General features: G+C 41.5%; 2 protein-coding genes across 2 annotated transcripts; both read right to left on the reverse strand.

The window, feature by feature from the left end:
• Nucleotides 1-926: 926 nt before the first annotated feature.
• Nucleotides 927-24684, reverse strand: LOC132702538 (protein crumbs). The gene is made up of 20 exons (XM_060671225.1): nt 24428-24684; nt 18710-19884; nt 18317-18650; nt 16286-16578; nt 13551-13722; nt 13115-13497; nt 12037-12222; nt 11801-11982; nt 11587-11746; nt 11409-11532; nt 10889-11354; nt 9792-10034; nt 9480-9739; nt 7663-8431; nt 7072-7586; nt 5373-5691; nt 5136-5323; nt 4801-5076; nt 3279-3553; nt 927-1789 (listed from the first exon to the last, which is right to left on the reverse strand). Exons 1-20 carry the CDS (start codon nt 24468-24470, stop codon nt 1562-1564), a joined length of 6591 nt encoding a protein of 2196 aa, XP_060527208.1. The 5' UTR covers nt 24471-24684; the 3' UTR covers nt 927-1561.
• On the reverse strand, nt 20657-24321 carry LOC132702542 (sterol carrier protein 2). The gene is made up of 4 exons (XM_060671228.1): nt 22893-24321; nt 22617-22824; nt 21649-22226; nt 20657-21600 (listed from the first exon to the last, which is right to left on the reverse strand). The coding sequence occupies exons 2-4, from the start codon at nt 22806-22808 to the stop codon at nt 20757-20759; spliced, it is 1614 nt and encodes a 537-aa protein (XP_060527211.1). The 5' UTR covers nt 22809-22824; nt 22893-24321; the 3' UTR covers nt 20657-20756.
• Nucleotides 24685-24794: the final 110 nt, after the last annotated feature.

Here is a 24794-nt window from a genome sequence, read left to right on the forward strand (position 1 = left end):
GCTTGGCGCAATTTCTATCTCGCTCGTATCCAACGCACAAAATTCACTCACAAAATCTGCAAAAATCACGAAATTCAACAAGTTCTAACCGCCATCACGGCGCGAGGGGCGCATGCGCGCACCGCCGACCGCGATTCTAGTCGATACGCACGTATAAGGTCAATGTGTTGAATAATCTTACGCAACGCGTTGTTTGATTTTGCAGAGAACAAAGTGCGCCTACTCTATAAATTTTCACCGTTTTCTAGCAGAAATTTGCCCGACATTAATGAAAATTTCTAAACTTGACGGTAACTGATCGAACCTTTCTTCCGTGTTGGTAACGGCGGAAAATAGTTTTGACTGATTCACTTATACTTTGCTGTAAACATTTTATGGAATAGAATGTTGTGGGCAAATAGCCGAAACCAGGCGTGTTTGCTCAAGATCTTAAAATGTAGAATTTCTAATAAAAAAACAGGGCAAATTTATTGGTCGTTACCGATGGGAATGAGGAAAACGGAAGATTATAACCTACAAATTGTTTTATTTTTGTCTTTTGTGCTTATTCAGGGCCTTAGACAATTTCAGATTGGGAGAGACGTCCTGATTTAAGTTTTTTCAGTTACCAGATCTTTTTGTTAGGGTTGTCTTGTAAAAACAAGTAGGATATGAAATTTAATAGTCCCACTATTAATGGGCCACCATTCTCCCTGTAATTCTATTTAAAAGGATATGTTTAAAGCATAAGTCGAAATGCTGTTGAGAAATTTGGCAGCATAGAATCCTTTCATTTCTATTCTCCAATTTGAAGAATACAAAAACCCGTATCCAGAGAAATTTTTAGTAACATAGATATCACCCCCTTGGGAAGTAAAATTTTTGTTTCGACGCTACGCGAGGGAGGAAATCGCAAAATCAAGGAAGAAAAAGCACATTTTCAACTGAACAATTAATTTTATTTTACATGGACTTAAAAATCAGATATTACGGGCTAAAAGTCTAATGTATGTACAAGGGTAATTAGTTACTTTGGTCTTATTAGTTATACATAATTAAATAGCTACGTATTTAAATCACCTGGTATCGACAAGGCATCCGCACAGTCAGGCCTGCGCTATTTAAAACCTATCACATATCTTAATTTATTTTTGATTATATTTATAATAACGAGCCCCCTCCATTCTAAAATTGAACAGTCTTATGGAAAAACATTAATATCGTTTGATTCTAGGGGGCCGTTTTATAAACTGGACGGGCAACATCATAAGACTGCGTATACGTCTATATAAATGCATAAAATTTAAGTACTTACAAAGTGGTCGAAAAAAAAAATGGAGTCAATAAAAGCGAAATAATGATAGAAAAAATTAAGTACATAATAAAGACAAATATTAACACTTTTTCGAAAACTGGAAAATATAGTTCCCGAAATTCAAGAGTCTACGCGAAGAACAAAACGATAACGAAAAACGAGTATGTCACGGGACGCCACCTACCGGCGTTTACCTTTAAAGTAGAGCGTCGAGGAGATTCGTCGAAGGAAAGAGAGCGACGCGATATGAGGAAGCCGGGAGCGACGTCAAATGAGCCGTTCCAGGGGCGGCGGCTTCAGCACGTAGTCGAGTTCGACCCGGGGATTGCAAAACTCCTGCGCAGAAGGGCTGTAAGTGCCCCTCGTGGCTCGCTTACTGCGTGCCACATTTACCAGTACCGCCATTCCGATGACGAAAGCAGCCAGGAGGATCAGCACTATGGGCACGATGACATATAGGATGTTCAGTCCCGACTCGGCCTTGCTGGCCGACATCTGCAACGGATTGCGCACGCGCGAAGTTACTACCCGATACAAGCCATTCTTTAAATTAATAGTCAACACACCATTCTACCAAAAAAAAAACAACCGGTTGTGAAGGGTGTGTTTAAAGAAAAACAATCAAAGAAAGGAAGAAAATAGAAAATCACAGAAACTGACGACTAGTCAGTCCTACTTAGCCTTTTGTTTAAACAATTTAATAGTACTTTTTTCAAAAGTTATTCAAAAAGTTTCGGTTTTATTTTTTCCTAATAAAAGGCGAGTTGTTAAATAGAGAAAAACATATTAAAAAGGAAAACTTAAATTAACGCAAAAACAAACAATTGTGAGTCTTATTTTATTACAAACCATATTTTTTCCAAGTGATTCAAACAACTTGTTTTTGTTAAACAGAAACTAAAAAATAGGCACAAAAATATAAAAATTAAGTGACTCCAAAAAAAAGTGAGTTTCGTTTAGTTTTTTTTTTTAACTAAATGGCACTTTTTTTAAGTCATTCCCACGGCCATGGTTTTATTTTTATTTTTTGAGAATGAAGATCAAGTTGATAAATACACAGAAAAAATAATTAAAAAAAAAATAACACAAAAACATGAAGAATTGGTGGTTTAGTAAAAAAAAATGGTATTTTCAAGTCTTTTAACGAGCGCGGTTTTATTGCTTGTTTTTTTTTTCCAATAAAGAACACGCGCTTGAAGAGAAACAAAAATTAACTTCATAAAAAAAGAATGAAAATAAAAACGCAAGTCGTTTTATTTATTTTTTCTGTAATGAAAAGCAAGTTATTAAATAAAAAGAAAAATTAACTAAAAAAATAAACAAAAATTAACATAAAAAACAATATTTGAATAACAAAAAAATTGTGGGGTTTATTAGTTTTTTTTCCTATTTAAAAGTGTTAATGGTACTACCAACTATTGAAACAATGCGATTTTATTGTTTTTTGATAATGGAAAACAAGTTGTGAAATATAAAGAGAAGTTAATATAAAAAAAAACGGAAATTGACACAAAATATTGTTAGTTTTAATTAGCATGTTTTCTTAAAAAAGTTTAATGGTCCAACGAAAACAAATTCTTGAATAGAAAGAAAAATCAACTAAAAGAGAACGAAAATAGAAAAGCAGACGAATTGCTTAATTTCAATAAAAAAATTGTGAGTTTTATTTAGTTTTTTCATTTAAATAACTTAATGGCACTTGTTTGTTTCAAGTCATTCAAATAGCGTAGTATTGTCTTTTTTTATATAATGAACGCATGTTATTAAATAAATTAAAAGAATTATACTAAATGGAAAGAAAAATTAACTAAAAAAATAAACGAAAACTAACACAAAAACACTAAAACTGGGCAATTTAAATAAAATTATCTTTTAAGTTTTTTTTTCTATTTAAAAATCCTAAACGTATTTCTTTTTGGAAATTGGAAAACTCCAATAAAAATTTATAAATTTATGTAATTTAACGTATTTTTACGAGCGTTACCTTGAGCTCGGTACAGTTCTTGCCGGTGAAGTTGCCCTCGCACTCGCAGAAGTAGTCGGCGATGCTCTTGCATTGCGACTCGCAGCGACCGTTCGCGCACGGCCTGTCGTGCACGCACGGGTCGTCTAGAAGACAATGATGGCCGCACTTGCCGGGTACGCCACACGTGCACCGGTAGTTCCCCGGCAGATTCTCGCACACGCCCATCTCACCGCAAGCGGCAGGACTCAGCTTACACTCATCGATGTCCATTTCGCACAAAAGGCCGGTGAAACCTGACCGTATATGGATGCCTTTAGCTTTGTTTTGGTACCAAACGAATGAAATCGCGGCCCAATACCCAGCCAAAACAATTTTAAAAAAAGGTGAAATGTGAAATAAAAGGTATATAATGATATAACAATACATTTTCAAACTAATTTAAAAAAAAAAAAAAACGTTTCACCTTTAGTGTCAGTGGTAGTGGACCTTTCTTTAGTATTAACAAAAAACTCTGCAATAATTGTAAGAAATGGCCTATAATTTGTTGTCTTGAGTAAAACTGGTTTCAGTTTCAGTCAAGCTCTGAAGAAAAAACATTTGCGTTGTTCAGTTCTAGTGTTTAGGAAAAAATTAAAGGTCCATTTATTGAAATTACAAAAATCTTTGTCCGAAACAAATTAGTATTTTACCAATAATTAATTTTAAGACTCTTACCATTATTATAGCTGTTGTTTCATTAAGTAATTTTGTCTAAATCTTGTGCAATCATTTAAAATATCTCTATTTATTTATATATCAATTTATTTTTATGTTTATTAATTATTTATTTATATAGATAAACTGTTCAACAGGGTAAACCCAACTACAGGACAGGGACATAAGTGACAAATATTTTTAAAAAATTCAAAAGGACAGCAAAATTATTTATTATTTAAGAAGAAGAAAATATGTCAAGCTGAAAACTTGCCGGGTAGCACAGATCGCACGTTCTGTGGAAAGGAGAAAATTTTAAAATTTTCGTACCCGTGGTAGAAAGGTAAAAGGTTTGATCTACTCTCAAGGTAACCCTGAAAACACCAATACATTTCATTCGCGGCAGACACGGCGGAGTCGTCGGAATGCAATCAGGTCTCGACGTCATCTTATTTTTGTTTGCTTAAGAGCCGCTTTTTGAAAAGATGTTAAATGAAGAACTTGCATATTATCGCTATTACTAAATGTACAATTTGAAGAAGAGCTAGCAAAGTAAGATTTACAATTTATCATTGTAGAACATCCTGTCTGAAATATTAGTTAAGCCCTTTTTATTATTAATAAAACGCCAAAATTTATTTGGATCAGATTTCATTTCACACTCAGCAGCCAGTGCAATCAATTTATAAGAATTATTACGATCTGATTTAATTTAGGCCCGGTGCTACCGGGATTTGCCTAAAATGTGTGATATTTGGCCGACATTTTCCCGAAACCGGGGTCCGTGCGGTCCACCACCCTCGTCACGATCTGGTCGTGCGAACCGGATTTTGCAAAAAAGACTCACCGGTGCCGCTGCAGTTGCAGTCGTAGCGCGCTATCCCGTCGACGCAGACGCCCCCGTTCTGGCAGGGACTTTTACCGTTCGCGGCGACGCATTCGTTGACGTTCACCTCGCAGAAGCGACCTTCGAATCCCGGCTGACAGTCGCAGAAAGGTACACGCGCGGTGGCGTTGCAGTAGCCCTGCTGGCATCGTTTCCGTTGGCAGAAGGGCGTGTCGCACAACGGACCCTCCATGCCCTCCGTGCAGAAACACGTAAAGTTGTACCCGGTTTGTTCGTCTACGCGGGAGATATAAAATGATTCGATAGTCCCGCCCCTTTCGGTCAGGAATACTTACTGGGTCCGGTTTTGCAAGTGGCGCCCTCTCGGCACGGTTTGTTCTCGCACGTGATTAGCAGAGGCGCTTCGCACTGTTTACCTACGAAACCGTCGGGACACTCGCACTTGAAGGTACCGATCAGATCGAGGCAGGTACCGCCGTGCTCGCAGGGATCGCTTAGGCATTCGTCGATGTCGTTCTCGCAGCTGAAACGAACGTTTTAATCGAATACGAGGCGAAACGACACCCACTTACAATCGTCCCTCGTAGCCGGCGAGACACTCGCACTGATATCGCGCCACGAGATCGACGCAGGTCGCGTTGTTCTGGCACTGGTGGTTCTCGCATTCGTTTATGTCGATGGAGCAGTCGTCCGCTTTGTAGCCGTCGTCGCAAGCGCAACGGTACGTCTCGGTGGTGTTGACACAGACACCTCTGTCTGAACAGTCCGCGTCGTAGCACAGTACGCAGCCCAGTACCGGCTTAGTGGACGGCTGTAGCTCAAACAGTTCCTCGGCGTACGTCTGCTTGTGATAGAGCTCCGCGGTTGTGAAGTATGGCAGCAGCAGGCCATCTACGATAACACCCCATCATCTCATTTTACACTTGCTCAACTTAGTTTTAATGAAGTTAGGGAAAAAAAATTGTAAAGTCTGTCAACAATGAAATATTTTAAAAAAGCTCTAGTAATACCAGGATTTAAAAAAGGTAACCCTGATGTTGTTGAACATTATCGACCTATATCTCTAGTTCCAATTGTTAAATAGCTAAACAATTCAATATTTTCAAATTAATGGCATTTTTAATAATAACCAGTTTGGTTTTAGAAGAAATAAAAACACTGTTTCAGGCGTTCTCAATTTAGTTTCAGACATTACGAAATTGGCAATATAATGCTGTATTATTTTGTGATCTCACGAAAGCCTTCGACTGTGTCGATTCTGCGCAAGTTAAAGGCTTATAATTTTTCAAATAGCAGTCTTAGTTTGATGCAATCTTACCGTAACAATAGATTGCCAGGTGATTATGTACTCTGGGGTGACATCAGCGAAGAGTGAGGTGAACATTGGGGTGCCCCAAAGTTCAACTTTGGGCCCCATATTATTTTTAATATATATAAATCCTTCCCCTTGTGGATTCTACATCTGTTTAATTGAACACTTTTTGCTGAAGATACCACTGTGCCTGCTTCTGGGGATTTATTAGGAGACACGTTGGATAGGTCCAAGATCGCACAGGAAAAGGCTGAACACTGATTTAGTGCAAATAAATTATTTTTACATAGTTATAAAACAGAGAGAGTGGTTTTTCCAAGCCAAATTTAGGTACGGTTAATATGAATAAAATAAATACCAGATTTCTTGACATCTATATTGACCCAAAACTTCTGTGGGACTCCTATATAGATTTTGTTGCTCAGAAACTGACTAAAAATTTGTATTTGCTTCGACGCTTGACCAAAAATGTCTCTCCTGGTGTGTTAAGGACTGCATATTTTGGACTTTTGATTCACACCTCCTATACGCGATCTTAATATGGGGCCATGTTGTTAGCAGGCACCGTTTGCTCAGATTACAACGAAAAGCAATTCGAATTTTTAGTGGACTTGGTTATCGGGAGGACTGTAAAAATGCCTTTCGAGACTTGGAGAATGGAAAAAAAATGGTATGACCATTAAATCAGAGGTCGGGATAATGTGGTTATTACTGCCGCTTAGAGAGGTGTTAAACGAGTCCAAATTATTGGTCCGTTACGTTTTTTAATGCGCTTCCAAATACTGTTCGTAATTTACCATTAAATTTGGAATGTATAAACAATCAGTCAGACGATTTTCAGTATTTGAAATTAAATTATAATGTACCAGGTGCATTTGAAGTATATGACACTTTATTCCTATTTGTTTGACGTATGTAAATCATCTGTGATAGTAACATTAATAATTCGTACTACTCACCAATTCGGATTTCCCCCAGGCACCCCCTGAACCGATCGCTTTTCTTGTTCCGGTCGATTTTGTACAGAAACAGTTCATCGACGTACAGCTCGGTCGACTCTAGAGAATTGTCGACCACCAGGCTATCCACGGTAGTGGTATCGAGTACCGTGAAGTACCCTGTAGCGTTCAGATCGGTGTTCTCGATCAGCGCTTGGTAGTCGAACGTTTTCCCATCGCTTCCCGCCACGTAGACGTCGCCGTGTTTGAGCAGGAGGCTCAACGTCTCCGTGTCAATGTCCACCGGCTCCAGGTTGTACGACTTGTCGAGGAAATTCTCGCGGAAACCGGCGGCGAGCGTTCGATCGCGAAACACCAGCACCAGATCGAGCCACTGCCCGTCGAATTTCTCCTTTTTCAGACGCTTGGTGCCCGTCACGCCCTCCAAACTCCACACGATCACCACCTCGTTGTGGTAAATGAAGATGGCGAAGTGGTCGGCATCCAATTTCGCGAACAACAAAGTCCCCCACGATCTACCATTCAAAATAGCGGTGGCGCCCTCTATGTACTCAGCTCAGAGCACGCGATGGCGAAAACATCTATACTGACCTGGTGCGGTAAGTCAACTCCATGCCGTTAACCTCAAAATCGTCCGTCGAGTTGGGTAGGAGCGTGAGACGGTACTGTAACGGTTCCTGGGTACCATCGAATGTCGCGTTCGCGATGCACTCGTAGCCGTCCTCCAAGTTCTTGCAAACTGCGCCTGTCGGACAACCCTCTAGTTCACAGAACTCCAGCTCGTTGCAGTTTTTGCCCTTGAAGCCGCGGGTGCAGACGCATCGGTAATCGTTCCACGTGACCTCGCAGCGACCGTTGTGCTCGCAAGGGTTCACCTTGCACAGGTCGTCGGAAACGACGCCCTCGAGCACCAAGGACTTGTCGAAGGACACCGAACCGAAGGCGGGCGGTATAAGCAAGTCCCGGGTGGCCAAGGGGAAGAACTCGACCACCATTACATTCGAACCGTTGCTGATCTGGACGTCTTGTATGATACCTTTGAAGTTGACGTTGCTTAATGTGGATGCTAGGACGGTGGATGCGGTCGGGGACAATAGGTCGGCTTTCGTTTTGGACCCGTGCTCGGCCTGCCGCACCGACCTCAGCTGCGGTTGCCCGCCCAAGAACAAGACCTGCGCATCCAGGATGCCCGGCGCGGCTACCGGTTTCCTGAAGTAATCGCTACCGTTCAGTTTCACTTGGAGCAACGTGAAGTTCCTGATGACTTTGATCAGATGATTGTAGCCGTTATCGAGTTTTACGCCGCTGACAGTGTAGGCCTCCAGGGACCCGTTGATTTGAATCCGTACCAGCAGTTCACCTGGTGACGACCATAGACCGTGAAAAACAAAGACCGATTGGATGTGGGTAAAATAATCTGATTTTTGCTTTTGATATGTTTTATAATGCTAATAGAGATATTTTGGATTTGGAGTTAGTAATAAACATACCACGTCGGTACGTAATACAAAATTTTCGAGTCTTGTGTCAGTAGCTACTATCAATGAATGTTGAAAAGCAATATCTTCGCAAGATATCCAGGAAGCCAACATGATATTTTTAACAAAAGCTTCTTTAACAGCAGACTCGAAGGAAGGCGGCCACCTGGATATTTGCTAAGTGCTGCTGGGTATCCGCTGTATTATTTTTTGTAATAATTAAATTAATGACCACCCTATATTTAGTTAATTAGACATATTAAAACATATTACGCAAATGCAATATATATTAAAATTATCATAATTTTGGTCAAATTTAATATAAGCTGTTCTTGAACTTTTTTAAAAATTGGGTTTTAGTTTTAGATTTTTTTTTTATTCTTCTTACAATCCATCGAACATAATAAAATTATCAGTTGTTAAATGCTAAATGACACTCAAGACGGTATACCAATTAACAGACTGTAATAAAAAGCTATAATTAGTTCTTAATTAGCTGGTAAAAAATAATTTAAACTAGTCCACTGATAAAGTGCTATGCTTTTATTGGACAGTTGCAGAAGACTTGATCGTATTGGAAATAACGGCACATGCGCATTAGTGAATTAGTTCGCGGCATAAAAAATAATCCGAGCCTTTTCGGATACGTTTCCGGGATATTATCGCACGCGTTTGGGAGCGATCGGATGTTTTATGTAGGAAAGACTTGTTTATAAATAAAAAAATGATTTCACTGCACGTGTCGTCAACAAAAAGGCTTTATTTTTGAATATCTAAAGAAACTAGAGAAACTTATAGAGATAAAATGAACCACGCAACGGATACGAAGATTATAGCGAACCAAAATAGTTCCGCTCTTCTTAGCGCGCAAAAATGATGAATATTAGGTATGCATATCGGCGAAAGGCTGTGAAGGGGGCGGAGACTTACCTCCTTCGAGCTGCGCCGCGATATACGTCTCGTTTTGGAAGTTCGACGCGCCCAGGAACGAACCCAAGTAGAATATCTGCCCTCTAGACTGTCGCGTACGTATGAACATGCTGATATCGACGACCGTTTCGACAGCCCGCCGAGCGTAATCGAACACGTCGACAGTGACGAGAGAGTCGGTGATACCTTCGTGACCGAAGGTGGCCGCAGTATAGTTGTGTTGACACGTGTTGCCCAGGTAGGGTCTCTCACATGTGCAACTGAAACGAAAGGCGCGGGCTAGGGACGTGTCGCAGAAGCGACGGCGGTTACCTGAAAGTCCGCCAGAGGTCGGTGCAGTGGCCGCCGGAGTGGCAAGGGTTCGGGCTACACTGAGGCTCCCGCGTGCACCCAACTTCGATATTCTGGAAGGTGAGCAGCGTGGTGTTCTTCGACTGTGGTAACACCCACTCGTTGTTGATCAGAATATCTTCGGCGCAGCCGACCAAGAACGGCTGCCCGTGCGTGAGTTTTCTCAGGTTGAAAGGGATCCCGCCGAAATAAGTCACGGGAAAACTGCAACAAAACAGATCTAGAACATAACATCACTAATGGAACATTTGAACTACTATGATGACACTGTTCTTGTTTTTAGTGTTGATAATTGGAATACAATTAGAACACAAGCAATTAGTTGGCTCTACACCTACAACTAACATTGAATATAACTAAAACTAAAACTAAAGTAGGAATGAATATGAATTTGTTACCATAGAGGAAGTTTCTTGCACAAAATACTTGGCATGATGATAGATGAGGGAATGGGGACCATATATTATTTTATTACATATTATTTAACGAATAAAATTCGTAAACTCGTACACAACTTTTATCTTCTAAAAGAGTTTTTAAATAAAAAACTTGTCGTGATTGTTTATAAAGCGTTTGTTGAATCACTAACTAGGTCTGGGATCTCGTTTTGGTGGGGGGCTTATACAACAACAGCTCAATATCATACAGAATTATACAATTATTTTTAAACAAAACAAACGATATCCACCTCACATGTTGTTTTCGCAAGAAATTTTAAATATTAGATCTATATACATAATAAATAATTATCATTTGACATATGGCACACAAACAGAGATATATTTTTTATGTCATAACAGTGAAAAATGGAAATCTCTATTTGAATGATCATACTATACATATTTTAGTTGTAATAGATTTAGATGATACCATGTGAAGAAATTATATAAAAGAGGATATTATGTTTTTTTGTTAAAATTTCATCAATATAACATAGGGCATTTAGGTTCTACTTATTGTGAGATACATGTGATGATATTGTACTTGTTGCGTTTTAGTTGGTTTCATGTAAATACTGTCAGTAAATAAATCAATAAATAAATAAAACTATTGATCACCTGGTGGGGGAAATATTGTAGTTCTCGTTGAAGGTAATGGGGTAGATGGTACGGCCCTCGTTCGCGCCCAGCACCAAGTGGGTGGAGTTGATCGCGACGAACACGCTCTGCCAATTGCTGTCGTTCAGATTGGACCCGATAAACACCCCCTCCCACTTGTTGAGCAGGCTCGTCTGCAAATTGAGCCGGCCCCTGGACAACTCCAAAATGTAATAGGTGAGTCCTTTGCCGAGGGCCAGCAAACCGTCCCCGATGTTCGTCTTGAAACGGAACTGGACGTCGTAGCCCTCCTCGCGGGTGGTGTTGACGATCACCAAAGAGTTGCCGGAAAACGACATCGTGGTTATCTTCTCGCAGATGTGGCCGTTGTAGCCGTTCCTACAGGTGCAGTTAAACCGGTGCTCGTTCTCGTTGATCAAGTAGGGCTGGCACTCGCCCCCGTTCTGACACGGTCCGTCAAAGCACCCTGCAAATCGCGCCAAGTCAGATAACGGCCGGATTACTCACCAAACGAACGCACCTATCAGCTCCACCGAGCAGTTTTTACCGCCGAAACCCTGCTCGCAGTAACAAAAGTAATTGGCAACCCTGTCGTCGCAAGTACCGTGCACGCACGGCTTGAACTTATCGCACTCGTCTATGTCCTGTAAAAGATCCTCAAGTAACACGTAGGGGAGTGCCCCCAAGCCCCTCCTTACCATTTCGCAGTGCTTCCCTTCGTAGCCATCTTCGCATTCGCATTCGTATCCTCCGATTTGGTCTAGGCATGCGCCGAAATGGCACGGGTTCGATTCGCACTCATTGATGTTGATCTCGCAGTTGTGGCCGGTGACTCCCGGAATGCACAGACATTCGTACCTGAGAAAAAAAGCATTTAACAATGTGGCAACGCAGCCGCGTAGCTAGACTGACCCATCGGCGGCCGAATAGTTAAAAGGCCTATCGAACGAGTCGGGAAGGGTGACGTTGAGGGCGGCGACGATACTCGGGTTATACAACGTCATGTTGGACTTCTCGAGGCAGACGCCGCCGTACTTACAAGGATTGCTCTCGCATTCGGGGATGTCGATCTCGCAATTCCGGCCGGTGTAGCCCTAAACCGCCACGTCCTCGATAAAAAATTCAGTTCGTTTATTTCAACGTCTTACGTCGTAGCAATTGCACGCGTAGTCCTTCACCCGGTCCACACACTCCGCCCCGTTCATGCACGGGTTACCCTTACAGTCGTCGATGTTGTTCTCGCAGTGCGTACCCTCGTAGCCGGTGTCGCTGCAGTCGCACGCGTACTCGTTTAGGCCGTCTATACACCTCGCACCGTTCAGGCACGGAGAAGACTACGCCACGCCCCCAAAAAAAAAATGGATACCAACTTGACCGCTTCCACAGTGCAAAAATATTTACGAAAGAACTAAAAGACTGCCAGTGAAACTGTTCCGTTGTCTGACTTCTGTATAGTATTGTATAACAATGTGTTGATGCCTCGCTACTGTTATATGTGTTTTATTTACCTCGCTACTACAGAACAGGGACATAAGTGACAAATTTAAAAAAAATATACAAATGGACAGCGAAATGCTAATACAAGTAGAAAACTAAAAGGTTTGACCTACTCTGGAGGTAAACCTTGAAACACCAAAGTTCAATTTTGATAAGAGGCCCGCACCAACAACCTGATTATGAATAATTTTGTACAAGAATACCGAGTGACAATGGCGGCGAGAACTTAATTTGTGTACGTTATGTCTATTACGAAGCGAAGTATTGCTTATATCAATTCATCATGCCTGAAAGACAAGGTAATGCCGGAAAAGTACCTTTTAAACCGTGACTGAAGTTCAGCTTACAAAAAACATTCAACGCGGGATAATGCGTGTCCTCAGCCACTAAACAATCGGTAGACCTCTCAACCATACAGATGTTGTTATAAAAACAATATGAAGCATATGACCATAATCATTAAAAAAGGAATTATACTGAGTTAAATTGAAAACTAGCAGAAAGCCATTCATTGCTGGAATATTTGCATTTCTCAGGTTCTTACTGTCGCGTCGACTCCTATATTTATATTAATATTTTGGAAAGCCAATGTTTGTCATCCTAGGGTTGGGGGTCTTTGTCCGCCTATTTCATTTTGTGTGTTACTATGTTATGTGTTTGTGTGCGGTTGGCCCATTTATAAATAAATAAATAAATACGACGATCTAGTCCCGTCTAGGACACACCTACCTCGCAGTCGTCGATGTTGATGTCGCACAGCTTGCCAGCGAGACCGGCGGGGCACACGCACGTGTACTCGTCGACGCCGTCAACACAGGTGGCGCCCTCCATGCAAGGCTCGACGGCGCAGTCGTCGATGTTTAACGAGCAGTCCTTTCCTTCGTATCCGGCCGGGCACCTACACTCGTAGTTGTTGATCAGGTTGACACAGGTAGCATTGTTACGACAAGGCATCGACAGGCACTCGTTGAAGTCGAGGTTGCAGCGCTCGCCGGTGAAGCCGGGCATGCAATAGCACTGAAAACTGCCCTCGGTATTGACGCAGATGCCGTTGTTGCAAATCTTCGAGCCCGGGATTAAGCACTCGTTGACGTCCATATCACAGAGAGGACCTGCGCGCGACGTAGCCAAAACTATGCGGGAGGCGTGGTCTACTTTAATTTACCCGTGAATCCGGGGTGGCACTTGCACACGGTCTGCCTGGAGCTTTTGTCGACGACGCAGGTGCCGTTGTAGCAAGGATCGCGCGCGCAGGGGTCCACGTCCGTGCTGCAGTCGTCGCCCACGTAGCCCGACGGACATTTGCACTCGTGCCCGTTGACCAAATCGAAACAGACCTTGAAAAGTAACCCATGGCTTTTGTATTGCCCGCCCAGATAGCACACAATATCCCCAGTATATCCGATCAATGTCCCATTTAAGTCGCATGTCCAGGGGCATGTGGACCATATATACTAAGGATATACTGTAAAATACATCCCAGGGATATTCTCTGAATGGATAGCTTGCGGATTTACTGTACACGATATACCACAGATATCCTCTAAATAGATGGCCTGAGGATATCCCCCTGTGACATAATGGGAACGGTAAAAAATTAAATTTTGAACAACTGAGAAGGAAAATTATTAGCAACGTTTTTGTGTCCATCTACATCGTCGTCAGTGTTGGCAAGTCCTAAAAAAACCAGAATCAAACCGTTAAAATCAACTTGTTTTTATTATTTTTGGACACGAACTAGACAAGAAACGCTTGTTTAATAAAAATACCACAGAAAATACGGATTCATCTAAGTTGAAAAATTACGAAAACGTAAAAATAATATATTTGTTATTAAGATAAAAATTGACAATAGTGTTCGGCTGTTCGACGCAACTACTCGCGATCGAGCCGTGCCGGACTCGCTCGAGTCTAGTCGGCTTCTCCTCCGTCTCGTCGTCCGCCATCTTTTCAGCCTTGTTTTTATTGGCGGTATACGGTATACGGCGACTTGGCGTCTATTTTGAGTATTTTGTGTGCTTTGCTTACTGCTTTCAGTGGTCTCATTTCAGTTATTTTTTCTGGTATTATTATTACTGAACAACTAATAATTAAAGTAAGTAAAGCTTTATGGTCATATATAACATAAGATTTGATAAATTCTAAGCTGTTTTTTATTATTTTGCTAAGTCAATGAGATAGCAAGCTCTGACCCCGCTGACTTCAAATGCGCTTGCAATGAAATTTACTTGGTTTGGCATGAAGAAAAAGAAGAAATTCTCAAAATTAAAATTGGCCAAATTAATATTTGGAAAGCAGGTATTTTTTTTTTTAGTAAATAGGACGTAAATATAATATAAATAAAGTAAAGAAATATAATTTAATAAAATATATATTATCGTGATAGCTTAGTTGATATTTTTTTTAAGTGGTTGCTGAACCGAGTTAAGATAAACCCGGCTTTTTTGTAATCTATATTATCTATAATATAGGTTTTAGATTACATCTCTTTTTTGATTCTAGACTTCTTTTCGTATATTATTGTTTAGTTTTTAAAAACAAAAATAAAATCCACTTTCTCTTCATGTTTCTTGAGCAGTTAAATTGAGGCATACAAAACTAAACTAATTTTTTATTATAGGTAAACAATGCTAGAGAAAATCCCCCAGAACAGAATTATAATTTTAGTTATATAGTATAGTTAGTATATTCTTTTCTTAATATGGATGCAAGAATCAGCCCCCAGTAACAAAGTATTAATTTTAGGTTCACCCTGCATAAAGTATAATTTTCACATTAAAATGGTTGTTGGGTTAATTCATGAAAACATTTTTCCTATTTTTTACGGCTTGTTTTCATAGTGATAGTAGGTACCACCACGAACAAAAAAAAAAATTGGAAATTTTTTAGGTTGACAAAAAATATTGCACGAAAATAGGCGTTTACTGTCAAACTGAAAAGTCGTATTTGTTCTAGTTTTTTTTTGCGGGCAATAGTACCTACTCTACCTACCTACCTAATCAAATGAAATACATAAATGAATACCCCCATCACCGTGGAGATTAGCATCTAAGATCACTTTTATTGAGAGTACTATCAGCGTCAAATCAAGCCTTTACGTAAAAGTCGGACGTAGGGATTTTTTAAATTCTTTTTTAAACATATAAGATACCAGCCTCGTTCTTTTTATTCATTTTTTTATAAAGCATATAAAGCCTGTCTTTCATTAAAAGAATGTGAGAATTCAATAGCTGCTTCTCTGAAAAGAGCTACTTTCACCAAAGAATGACAGAAAACCTGTCAAATATTAGTTATTCTTTTAGAGTTAGTCCAAGATAGTATCTTCCTCTATATTTAAGATACTTTAGGTTAGGTTGTTCTATATTTTTGATATATTATATACCTTCAATAGAAAAAAATGTGTATAAAATGTGTTTAATTAATGGAATCAATCGGCAGTCCTTCAATTTTACCATCAAAAGCAAAATTAAAGATTAAATATTAATTGAAAAAGACTCGTGCATTTCAAATACACACAGGAGTACCAAATACTGAGATAGAATGTTTGTAGTCATACAACCAATTGGAATACTGGACATTACCTTTCCAGTATTTCTCATAACTCTGTTGGAAATAAGTAAGGTCCACTGATATATCAATATAAGATCGTATATCCTCACAGTCTCAACTAGTATAACTGGATATCCTTAGTATGTCCTAACAAACATCCTACGGACATACGCATCTGATATACTGTGGACGTTCCAATTAGTAACATAGTATATCCTTGAGATGTTTTAAGGATGTCCCTTAGCTGAAACAGTATATCCCTAGGATATATGCGATGTCCCGCCAGATATTTCGAGGATGTTTCACGGAAGTCCTTGTGCTTTTTGGCCGAGTCCCCTAGCGGACACTTACTTGACCGTGAGGACAGGCGATGTCCTCGCAATCGTCCACGTTGATCTCGCACCTCGCGCCTTCGAAACCGGGCGGGCACTCGCAAACGAAGTCTCGCTTATTGGGGGCGGACACGCAATCGCCGCCATTCTGGCACGGGCCCAATCCGCACACGTCGTACGGTTTCTCGCAGATGGGGCCCATCCATTGCTCCGTGCAGTTGCACGCGAACGAGTCCACCTTGTCGACGCATACGCCACCGTTCAGGCAAGGATTCGACACGCACTCGTTGACGTTGATCTGGCATAGACGACCTGCAACCCCCCATAAGGGTCAGATCGCACAGAAGGGACTGAACCAATTTTACAGTATCATATCAGATACATCTCGGGGTTTTATTTTCGATAACAATTTAAACGTAAGTGATAAATTCAGTAATTTGATGGATGTCTTGGAATCTGCTTATATTCGATCATTTCTGGAGAAAATGTATGTTGTGCGTTCTGACCACTCTAATGATATTAATTGGTTCAATGACAATTTGCAGCAGGACTATTCTCATTAAACATCAATACAAAGAATATAAATAAGAAGAATATAAGCAAAGCTAAGATCGATGCCAATGATAATATGATACGTTCATCAACTAACCATACCAAATGCATGTGGGATGTTATAAATAAAAATAGAGCAATTCGTACAGGAAAGCCCTCCTCAGATATCATAACCACTGATGAATTCAACACTTATTTTGCAAATATAGCTCAGTCTCTTCTGAGTAAAGGTACTGCGTCATCTCATTTTACTCTTGTTAAATTAGTTTTAATGAAGTTAGGGAAATCATAAATAGTCACAAAAATAAAAATAATCAAGGAGTATTTGGCATAAGCACGCGATTAATAAAGTTAAGAATGATATATTATTGTCTCCCATTTAAAAAAAAAGGTATGGTCTGTTCATAGATATAAGAAAGTGACCTGATGTTGAAAATTATAGACCCATATTTTTACTTTCAATTGTTTCAAAGATTGTAGAGAAATGTATAGCTAAACAATTAGTTCAATATTTTGAAATTAATGGCATTTTTAATAATAATCAGCTTGGTTTTAGAAGAAATGAAAACACTGTTTCCGGCATTCTTAATTTAGTTTCAGACATATTATATCACTAAAGCTTTCAACTGTGTCGATCATGGACTTCTTCTGCGCAAGTTAAAAGCTAATAATTTTTCAAATAGCAGTCTTAGTTTGATGCAATCTTCCCTTAACAATAGATACCAGGTGATTAGTACTCTGGGGTGACATCATATTGTTTTTAATATATATAAATGACCTTCCCCTTGTGGATCCATTTACACGCTTTTTGCTGATGACACCACTGTGTCTGTTTCTGAGGATTCATTAGAAGACACGTTGGAGAGTTCCAGGATCGCACAGGAAAAGGCTGAACACTGGTTTAGTGCCAATAAGTTAGAGAGAATGGTTTTTTGAATGCAAAATTTAAGTACAATTAATTTTAATAAGATAAATACCAGATTTCTTGGCATCTATATTGGCCCAAAAATTCAGTGGGACTCACTTCATTCACACCTCCTATATGCGATCTTAATATGGGGCTATGCTGCTGGCCGTTTGTTCAGATTACAACGAAAAGCAATTCAAATTATTAGTGGACTTGGTTATCGGTAGTGCTGTGCCTTTCGAGACTTTATCTTAGAAAATTTATTATTTATAAAGAAAAATCCGCATCTATTTACCACTTATTAGGAAATGCATGACCATCAAACCAAAGGTAGTGACAATGTAGTTACCTATTGCCGCTTGGAGAGGTGTCATACTTATCCAAATTATTGGTCCGTTAAATTCAGCATTTTTATTCTTTAGATGAATATTTCTATTTCAATTATAATGTATCAGGTGCATTTTAAGATATGTTATTTTAGTCGTTTTTAGTTGACGTATGTAAATCATATGTGATAGTAACATTAATAAAGTATATGTATTCATATGCCGACTCTTAGCCTCTAGCGCCATGCGCGTTCCCGGGGTTTACCTGCGAAGCCAGGCGGACACGTGCAGTTGAGGTTACCGTTGACGGTACCGCACGAACCGCCGTTTTTGCACGGGTTGTTCGCGCACAGGGTGTTGCAGTTGGGAAAATCGCCCGGGTACTCTGGCTTACAGACGCATCTGGGGCCGAGAGTCGTGTCCGCGACGCAGTCGGAGTAAGGGGGGCAGAACCCGGGCACGCAATGCTTCTGCTGCCGTTGTTCGATCTCGCAGTTGTCGCCCAGGTAACCTGGCAGGCACTTGCACTCGTAGCTGTTCGCGTGGCTCACGCAGATGCCGTTGTTGAAGCAGGGCTGTGACGCGCATTCGTCGACACTCTAGAAAAGGTAAGGCGGTCACCATGTGGGTGGGCGATTACTACCACGCGGCCACTCACAAACTGGCAGTTCTTTCCGCCAAAACCAGCAGGACATTGGCACAGGTATGAACCGTACGTGTCGAAACAAATGCCGCCGTTAAGGCACGGATTGGCCAGACACTCGTTGATATTGATGTCGCACATCCGCCCCCGGTAACCCGTGTGGTTGCAGTCGCACGTGAAGTTGTTCAGTGCGTCGACGCAGGCGCCTCCATTGAAGCACGGATTAGGCGTGCACTCGTCGACGTTGACGTCGCAGTGGGGACCGCTGAATCCCGGTCTGCACAGACAATAGATGGCGTCCGTGTCTGGATCGATGTCGCAACTGCCCCCGTTCAGGCACGGGTTGATTTTGCACTTGGGGTGAATTTTGATCTCGCTCTCGCATCTTCGACCGGTGAATCCGGGAGCGCACGTGCAGAGGTAATCGCCCGCAGCGTCGGAACTGCAGGTGGCGCCGTTGCGGCAAAGGGGCGGGCGCTTATCGCACGGATTGCCCAAATCGATCTCGCAGTTCTTGCCGGTGTAGCGGGGTAGACAAGCACACGTGTAGGTGTTTTGTCCGCTGAGACACGTACCGTGTCTCATGCACGGCTCCGTGATGCAATAGTCATATCCGGTTTCCACCGGTTTACAACTGTCCAACGGTATGGGACACCTGCCGAACACCACGTTGTGGCTGGAAGTGATGAGATTCGGTTCGAAGACCACGGACGGTCCCTCGAGGAGGCAGCCGTTGAAATTTTTGCCGATCAGCAGTACCGCCGCCCCCTCGTTGTATAAACCGCTGCCGGCGAGCAGGTCATAATGGTAGCTGGAGTTGGCCACCAGTTGCAAGTTGCCGTCGACTTCCAAGGTCAAGTTACCGAGTCTGTACTGTAGAAATACAGTGTGCCACTTGTTGTTGACGTAGTTTCCGAACATGATCTCCTCGTACAGTATGCCGTCCGACTTGGCTTTGAAAACCACGCCCTTGGGGTTGACGGACAACTCGAGAAGGTCGTCGTTTTGCTGCTGGGAAAATAGTTTCCCGCCTTGGCACGTTCTGAAGCTCAATCCGGTGGGTCGTTTCAGCGATATGGTGGTTTGAAGTCTCAGGTACGACGAACCGTTGAAGTACGCCTCAGACTGATTGGACGGGCCCGCGTATGGTAGGCCGCCGAAGGAGTGCACTTCGTTTAAGTAAAGATACGCTGAAAAGCAAAACGAGATGTTTCCATGTATTGTCCTCCTTTGTTGACTTTACGTTAAGAAATCAAGTCACAACGGGCTTCTATAGTCATGACGTCAAGAGAAGAGAGATCACGAAGAAAAGAAAAAGAATGGATATAAATAGAGATAGAATAAATTGTTAGATCCGTTTACGTTTTACATGGAATTTGACCACTCCAAACACGTTTAGTAACAGTACGTAAAATAAAACATATATATTCAAATAAATGAATGAGATGTGTCTAAGCATGGGCCCAGATTTTATATTATTGCAGTTGTTACCGAATCGTATTGCTGAAAACAATTTTCAGCCTAATGTCTCAAAATAAAAGCATAAAAATATAAATGTAACGTGAAGTAAGCCAGATGTAAATAATGACAATCAGTATTGTCCCAAAATAAAAGCATAAAAACATAAATGTAACGTGAAGTAAACCAGATGTAAATAATGACAACCAGCTGATAAACGGCATGAAGTCACACCGTGCTTTGCTGGTGGTATAAAAATATTTTCTGAACATGCGAGACTTTTCTTTATTTATTTAAGAAGTAATAAAATATTTATGCAAAAGAATGGGAAAAGTTTTAGATAGCTTCCACACATATTAATTTTATCAAATTTACTTTTGGAGGACTTTTCTTAATCTACGTGTCCTTGGGAATTTTTCTTTTCTGTTTAATATGTAAGTATTTTATCGAGAAACATAATAATAAAAACAATATTTTAACTGATATTTTTTATTTCTTTTTTTCAAATTAAAAAAAAATGTCTTCCTTTAAAAACCTTTATTATTAAAAAAGAAAACAACGCATAATACCCCTCCCGCTGTAAAAAAATAAACAAAGATACAAATTAAAGCTTAGCCTTTAAATGTTTAGCACGGAGAGCGTCGATTTTCGCAGCGGCCGTCCTCTGCAGCTCGGTCAGCTTCATCGCCAGACCCATGTTGCCTTGAATCTTGACCTTGCCCTGGAAGAAGGCCTTTTGGGGCGGTATTTTGCCGGTCAATAGGTCGAGCACGTCGCCGTCTTTTACAATAAACGTCACGTCGGGCTTTGTCTTCGAACCAAACTCTATCCTCCCCTTGCCCTCTTTGGCGTTTATTACCCACAGGCCCTCCTCCCCGTTCGGTTTCTGCACCTTCAACCCATAAATGGCTCTGTGCTTTTCAATCAGCCCGTCGTCGTCTTCGAGCATCGCTTGCTGCAGCAGCTTCATGTAAGGCGAAACGATGAAACTGTCCTCGAAAGAAGAGCCGCTGCCACCGGAGGCTTCAGGAAATCCAAGCTGGTAAAGGGCCAACACGGCGGCTCCCCCTAGGCCCAGATTGTGTTGCAACGCGAGCTTCGCGCCCCGGACTTGCCTGGGCCCCGCCTCTCCCCTCAGTTGCCAGCAGAGCTCGGCACACTGCGCGATGCCGGTCGCGCCCAGCGGGTGCCCCTTGGAAATCAGGCCTCCGCTGGGGTTGACCACGTGTTTGCCGCCGTAAGTGTTATCGCCACGATCGATGAAAGCGCCAGCGCCCCCGACCGGGCATAAACCCAGCGCTTCGTATGTGATGAGCTCGTTGGCGGAAAAGCAGTCGTGAAGCTCGATCACCTGAACATCCTGGGGCTTCTTGTTTGTTTTCTGGAAGAGGCGGGACGCCGCCAGCCGCGTCATGTCGTACCCCACCAGTTTGATGGAACTTTTCTCCCTGGAACAAAGGTGATAATAAACAAAGGAGGGATTCGACCCGCCATACTCGAAAGTGGACGGCAAATCCGTCGTCATCTCCATGCCCAAGATTTCTACCGCCCTCTTCTCCAAACCGTGCTTCTTGACGAACGCCTCCGAGGCCAATATGGCCGCCGCGGCGCCGTCGCTGGTAGGACAACACTGCAGCTTGGTTAAAGGGCCGTACACTTTCGGTGACTCCAAGATCTGCTGCAGGGAGTACTCGTCGCGGAACTGCGAGTTGGGATTGTTAACCGAGTGCTTGTGGTTCTTGTACGCCACTTTGGCGAAGTGTTCAGGCTTGGTGCCGTATTTGCGTATATGCTCGATTGCGGCGTTGCCGAACATCTGAGCCGTGAGTGGCGAGCCGTCCATGTCCACCAGTTCGGACATGAGCTCGAGGTGTTTCTCCATCGGGTTCGCCCGGTCCATATACTTGGCGCCCAAGCTACCGCGTTCCATTTTTTCGAATCCGACAGCTAGCGCGCACTGACAACGCCCGTGCTCCACCATTTCCTTGGCGAGCATCAGGGCGGTTGAGCCTGTCGAGCAGTTGTTGTTCACATTGAACACTGGTATGCCAGTCATACCGACCTCGTAAAGGACCTGAAAATGCGTCAACGTTGTAATCTAATCTTTCCATAGCCGGAAAGGAAAACTGTTCCATCAAATTGGGTTTGTTTTATTTTTCTAGGCACATAATAAACGGTATTCTTTCCAGAACATCATTATTCATGCATTTAACGGTATGTAAGATTTCAACATGCAATAAAAAATAAACGAAAACGCATCAAGCGACAGCGGCACACTTAAAATCATGAACACTTATTAGCGGTTTCGAATACTTTTAAAGTAATTTTCTGTTTACTAATGACTTTCGTCATAAAAACCCATCATAATAAAACCTGCAATGGACGGGACGCAAGCACTCGACTTTCACTTACAAGCGAGAGTTTGTCATGGCGATAAACCCGCACAAAAACACCCCAGGCTCACCCTTTGCCCGCAGGTCGAGTCTCCATAAACGAAACCGGCAGCCGCTAGCTCCACGTCGGTGAACTTTACCCCAGCGTCTTTGAGAGCACCCAAAATGGCCTCCTTCGCCCAGTCGGGGTAGTCGCCCGGCTTTTTGCCGGGCTTGTCGAATTTCGTCATGGCGACCCCGATCACGAAAACCCGTCCCACCATCTTCGATCGCTTTTTTCTAAAAACTACTGTCTTGAAATCGCGCAAATATGTTGAGGTTAAGTTTACGCTGATAACCACACTTACCTCGTAAACGGCGTCCGAAAATGCACAACAAAAAAAATAAGAACCGCAACGAACCTCGCGACACCACTTACTCAGTGCGGCTTTGGACACTGCAAAATACACTTTGCAACATGTTATTGTTGACTCTTGAGTGGTGACGTTTGATAACGAGGACACCGAGAAACAGGCTATGCGACGTTGCCGAGTGTTGAAAAAAACCCGTACAACACATTTGAAACTATTCGAACCTCAACGCAATATAATAAATTATAATAATCATAATGAAACAGTAAATATAAGGCATCCGGGACAGATCAAAATTATCACGTCGCTCGACTCGTTTAAATTATCTTCAACCAAGAGAAATTGTCGATTATTTATTTTCCTTGGCTGCGCCATTTGGCAACCGCGCCCAATTAAGTTCTTCCATGGTTGACGACGAAACGCGATTAGAAATTGAATCGATCTTTGATTTTTCGCTTTTATCACAATCATCGAATACTATTGACAAAGTAATATCATATTTAAACTTTAAATAGATTTAAATTCTCTCATCGTCTCAATAAATAACGTCAAGGCTCGCGAGAATATTTTTGCTTTCCTACTTAGAAACCAGATAAATTCCACTTCTTTAGGGCTGGATATAGATTTATAGAGCTAATTATGTCGAACGCAACACTCTAGTTTTGATTAGTAATAGCTATTTCCATTGCATGTGTAGTACCGTATCTCCTTCCTTTCTTTTAGTGCCCCTGTTCTCACTACCTACATGTCTGTTAACCGAGGCGTGAGTCACCGTCTTCAAATTATCGCCCGTCCGTGGTAATTACAGAAACACGAACACGGAGGGCAGACCCGAAAGGGTACCAACGCGAATATAATACGATATTTTGACGTTTAAACTCAAGAAAACTATTTCATTTAATGAAAACGTGTCTTTTTTTGAATTTAAAACCGGAAAACTTATTGCGCGCTCGCTCACGTAGCTCATAATTTGGGTTCGCCGTTTTACAAGTGCTAAATTAACTGCTTTTACGCGTTATTTATAATTAATTGCTAATTTCACTTGTTGAGATCTACATACGAATCTACAGTTAACAACAGTTAGTAAGCAGGAAGTACTGCTGCTTTTTTATAACGGAAAATGTATTTCCTTAAATAAAAAAAATTGAATAAAACACCTTCGTGAACAACAGTATAATTGTTTTACTGAATTCGGTCATTCTTTATTGCTTCCTCCACTACTATGCGTTTATACGTATAATTCTCATTAAATGTCTTCGACTTCTCCATAATTGGGTTCCTTTTTTTTAAATTCAAATTCAGGGTGCAATCCCAATAAAAATGCAAATGAAACACACTATGCAAGCAAGGACCAAAAATAAGCAACACACTTCGCGTCTAACGAGCCCTCTGTCATAACCTATATCTGAACTAACCACAATAATAGTTTATTGTACACAAAAACTTGCTCATGCATTGCGAAAATTGCCAACATGAAATCAATAACACAAGCATCTGCAAAATAAACAACAAGCACTAAAGCAAACACTCACCCAAACACAAAAATGAAACTCTTTTCCATGGTAACACCTCCATTGTTTAAAGGAAAACCTGTTTTCGGCGGGTTAAATCACAAATTGGGACGGAATATTCTAAAACCTCTTTTTATTGGACATGTTTTGCTCAATAGCAACACGCAAAATGCACAACAAACAAAACTAAACTAAAAAAAAAAGTTCGCACGCACACAACAAATTCACCTGCAACCAGCCTGTTGCCAAACTATGTCTCACGATTGTTTACGAACCACCTGAAAAAATACGAACTGTCATTAGCCGGGGCTTTCACGTGGTGCGCATGCGTACGCTTATAACGGCTTTTTTCCGGGCACCTTGGGTAGGATTTCCACAGAACTTGGAA

Source organism: Cylas formicarius, unplaced genomic scaffold (assembly GCF_029955315.1).
Source record: "Cylas formicarius isolate icCylForm1 unplaced genomic scaffold, icCylForm1.1 PGA_scaffold_5__7_contigs__length_24384050, whole genome shotgun sequence".
NCBI lineage: Eukaryota > Metazoa > Arthropoda > Insecta > Coleoptera > Brentidae > Cylas > Cylas formicarius.

Coding starts and splice junctions, on each gene's coding strand:
- LOC132702542 (XM_060671228.1), bottom strand. CDS start 22,808: ATGGTGGGACGGGTTTTCGTGATCGGGGTCGCCATGACGAAATTCGAC. Junction 22,227..22,616: donor ACTCGACCTGCGGGCAAAGG/GTGAGCCTGGGG, acceptor ACGCATTTTCAG/GTCCTTTACGAGGTCGGTAT. Junction 21,601..21,648: donor GATTTGCCGTCCACTTTCGA/GTATGGCGGGTC, acceptor CCTTTGTTCCAG/GGAGAAAAGTTCCATCAAAC.
- LOC132702538 (XM_060671225.1), bottom strand. CDS start 24,470: ATGGAGGTGTTACCATGGAAAAGAGTTTCATTTTTGTGTTTGG. Junction 16,579..18,316: donor GTGTCCGCCTGGCTTCGCAG/GTAAACCCCGGG, acceptor GGGGGGTTGCAG/GTCGTCTATGCCAGATCAAC. Junction 7,587..7,662: donor GAGTTGACTTACCGCACCAG/GTCAGTATAGAT, acceptor TTTGAATGGTAG/ATCGTGGGGGACTTTGTTGT.